Source organism: Morone saxatilis, unplaced genomic scaffold (assembly GCF_004916995.1).
Source record: "Morone saxatilis isolate NCDOM2014 unplaced genomic scaffold, NCSU_SB_2.0 Contig12, whole genome shotgun sequence".
Lineage (NCBI taxonomy): Eukaryota > Metazoa > Chordata > Actinopteri > Moronidae > Morone > Morone saxatilis.
In genome coordinates this window covers 27,918,594-27,922,204 of record NW_023339674.1, presented here as the reverse complement: position 1 = coordinate 27,922,204, position 3,611 = coordinate 27,918,594, and the positions used below count along the sequence as shown (strand labels likewise).

General features: G+C 39.9%; 1 protein-coding gene across 1 annotated transcript in view; it reads left to right on the top strand.

The window, feature by feature from the left end:
• LOC118321573 (prohibitin-2-like) overlaps nucleotides 1-2,826 on the top strand; it is a 6,933-nt gene extending 4,107 nt beyond the window's left edge. Inside the window, exons 2-3 of the mRNA XM_035652940.1 lie at nucleotides 551-683; nucleotides 2,693-2,826. Coding sequence (XP_035508833.1) covers nucleotides 551-683; nucleotides 2,693-2,781 — 222 coding nt within the window. The 3' untranslated portion in view covers nucleotides 2,782-2,826. The remainder of the gene's footprint in view (nucleotides 1-550; nucleotides 684-2,692) is intronic.
• Nucleotides 2,827-3,611: the final 785 nt, after the last annotated feature.

The window sequence follows — 3,611 nt, the reverse complement described above, 5'->3', positions numbered from 1 at the left end:
CCTACGGGCACTGCACTAGTTGAAAAAAATAACAATACTGATAATCTGAAAAAAGCTGAGTATTGGAACCGATAATCAATCTATCCCTAATGCATTATGAGTAGTTCCTTTCAGCGTCTGTGGACTAAAGGGTGCAGAAAGGACTCTTCTGCTATAGAGCCCTCAAACACTTGCATGAATTCACAGTGGGACATCTCTGAGCCCATTTCTGTTGGTAATGTTTTGCTGTGGGTGCCACAGGGTGTCCCATCTAACTTGGAGAGTTTTGAGCTGTATTCTGGGCCTTCTACCTTCACAAATAAAGCAAGATATCAAGTGATCCAACGTAGAGAATATTGGCTTAGGTGTTGGAATAGGGAGCATTGGAAATAACTTGACTAATCTTAGGAGGACATTTGACTGGACAAGAGCAGATATAACCATCAGGTTAAATAGTCTTTAATAGTTTTGTCATAATTCGTATTGTATAATTTAAATAATTGTTTTTCCAATTAATTAATCAGTCACACATTTCTGCAAGGACATAACTATGATCTTATTTTTCACTTAGCGCTTGGTCCAGCACCTAAGGGATCTGGCAGGTCGAATGTCTTCATCTGGTGGCAGAGGGGCAGGATTAGGACTGAAGCTGCTGCTCGGAGCTGGTGCTTTGGCATATGGCATTAAAGAAGCCACCTACACAGGTAAACACACATTTGTACGAGGCTATCCGTGTGATGCAGCCAGATGGTTCATGCACCTACATGGCCCATGCAGTCTTTTTGTATGCAGTATAAATGTGTTATTTTTACCTAGTGTGATTGAATATTCGCGCTTACTAGGTTCCATTAACAGTGTTAAATTTAACTGGCTATGACTAGAAAGCTGAGACTTTTCTGGAGTGAACATGTCCAATTTTATTGATGTTTGATGATGTTCGTCCCAATAGTAGTATTTCATTGCAGTGAGACTTTTATAGACTTGATTTTTAATTAATTTTTAATTAATTTTTAGAGACTTGACCTCACTGTATACAATTTGCTATTGTGACCTCTAGGATTATCACTAGTGTACATAGATTTTAATACAGAGTGTTACATAGCTTTAATTGTGTTGAGCTGTTTGAACCTAGACACCTTTTCAATTGGAAATCACCACAATCATTATTACTGGATCAGACTGTGTAGTGTTAACATATTGACTATACATATGAAAATGGAAGCTCTGCTCTTTATTTACCTGTTGCCAGGGTCAATCATGATATCAGAGCTCCATTGATAGGGTTCAAAATTAACTTTTGGCCAATGGCAGGAAATCTGTGAAAATGTACCCACCAAAATTTTTTACCAGCCATAAAACTGCATCATGGTTTTGAGCTTTTCTTTTCATCTTCATGTTTTGTTTTTGGTGACTTCACACCAGGGATTTGTCGCCAACACAACGCAGATGTTTTTACAGACAGACATTATGTATACAGCGCAAATAGTAATGAGCTGCTTTGATTTGATGCTGACGTTGTGGGAGGTACTGTGGACAGACAAGGTCACTTCTCACGTCTCAGCTGGTACACATAAAACACACCGCAATATAAATCTGGCCCTTTGCTGTGATTCTAAATTATTTACCAGCCAAGTGCACCTAACGATATTTGCAAGGAGCTACTACATGTGAAACAACAACAGCGCTTAGAACAAAACGTGTGAACACATCCCGGCCCCACATGGAGCTACAGGCTCTTTGTTTTCGTATCGATCAAGGCAAAATTACAAATAGCAGGGAATAACTTTTGGAGAGGGACAGTGATGGGTGGTTGTGTGTAGTGTAACGTTGGCTACTGGCCCAAAAAGCCACTGTCGGCTTTTGCTGGCACAAAGATTTTCCTTTTTGTTATTAGAGGTTGGTGTGACAGTCCAATAATGCTGTGCTCCAATCTCGGAGAAGTCTTTGCTGTTTTTTTCCCCTAACCGCTGAATCAGGATGTCCGGACATTCCTTTCATACGGCTGTTAAAAGCCTCACTCTCCCCAGCTGCCCCTGCTGCCTGGGGCACTCTATACTTGGCCGCGGAGCGCTGAAGGCCTTTGAGAAGACGAGTCTTGGCATCTCCACTAATTCCATTACTAGTGCTGCTCCTGATTCCACCTTTACAAGCTCCCTCACAGAAAGAAATCCCACATGCAACCTAACTTCCTCATACTCAGCAGTGACAAATAGTCATCATCGGCCCTAAATCCTTCATCAAATTCGGCGACAATTCTCCCTCTGCACTGACGGCTCCACTGGTCGTCCTTCCAAACACATCTGCAACCTCTGTCGTCTTTGATCAATCCCTGTCCTTTGAACACCACATTGTTCACATTACAAACCTCCAGCACCAGCAGACTCCAACTCCTACATGCAACCTCCTCACTCTTCTCACCTCATCCAACAACCAGATTGCTGCTGCCTCTCTCTGGAACTCCTGCAATACTACAGACATTCTCCCACATTTCCGTCTTTCAGAACCCACCTACTTAAAACTGCTTAATCTGTTATCCCCTCCCTCTCCTTTTTTCATTGCTGCACTTAAAAAAAATAAAATTATTTTCATGTCTGTTTGTTGTCTTTTTATTATCATGTAAAGTGCCTTTAAGTACCATTTTGCTACAACAAGGTAGCACATTTTAAGTCATGGAGGTCTGAGTTAAAACCTTTTGTTGTGTTTGTGTGAGCAGTGGAGGGTGGTCACAGAGCCATCGTCTTCAACAGGATTGGAGGGATGCAGATGGACACTATTCTGGCTGAGGGGCTGCATTTCAGGTAGGATCAGCAGATTTATTAACTGACTTGTTCCAGGATCTACAGTTGTTTGCAAAAGTTTGGGCACCCCTTAACAAATAATATATTTTGGTGACTTTTTAATTGAAAAGATGTAAACACAGCCTCTCTAGGATATGGAACTTAAAACACAATATTTAATAATGTTATTAATAATAATAATAATAATAATAATAATACAATATTATAAGCAGACATTAATACACAATTAATGCATTAATGTTACATTTTATTAAAAATAAAAACATCCTTGTGACGTGCAAAGGTTTGGGCAGCTTATATTTGTCAGTACTCAGTAACCAACCCTCTGGCGGTCAGACCGCTTGCAAACACTTTGTTGCCAGTTTTTCAATTCAATTTAAGTCTTCTTTCTTCATTGGAAGTAGTGCAATATTCTTGAGTATGTACAATATGTACAGTCACAAATAGCACAACTTTTAATCAGCAATGTTTTTTGACTGTACTTACCAATTTTGAAGTTGATCCGATAAATTCCCTAGGAGGAGTTTGTTTAAATACAAGGTAAAAGATTCGCCGAAAATAACCACAGAATTCAAAATGGTCGACTTTGACGGAAAGCCACGGACACGCCCTTCAACATACAAAAAAAACAACAATTTTGAATCAGCAATGTTTTTTGACTGTACTGACCAATTTTGAAATTGATCCGATATATTCCCTAGGAGGAGTTCGTTCAAATACAGCGCGAAAAAATTTACACGGAATTCAAAATGGCTGACTTCCTGTTGGGTTTGGGTTATGGGTCCAAGAGGCTTTTTTGCTTGTCCCATCATGATACACATGCGTACCAATTTT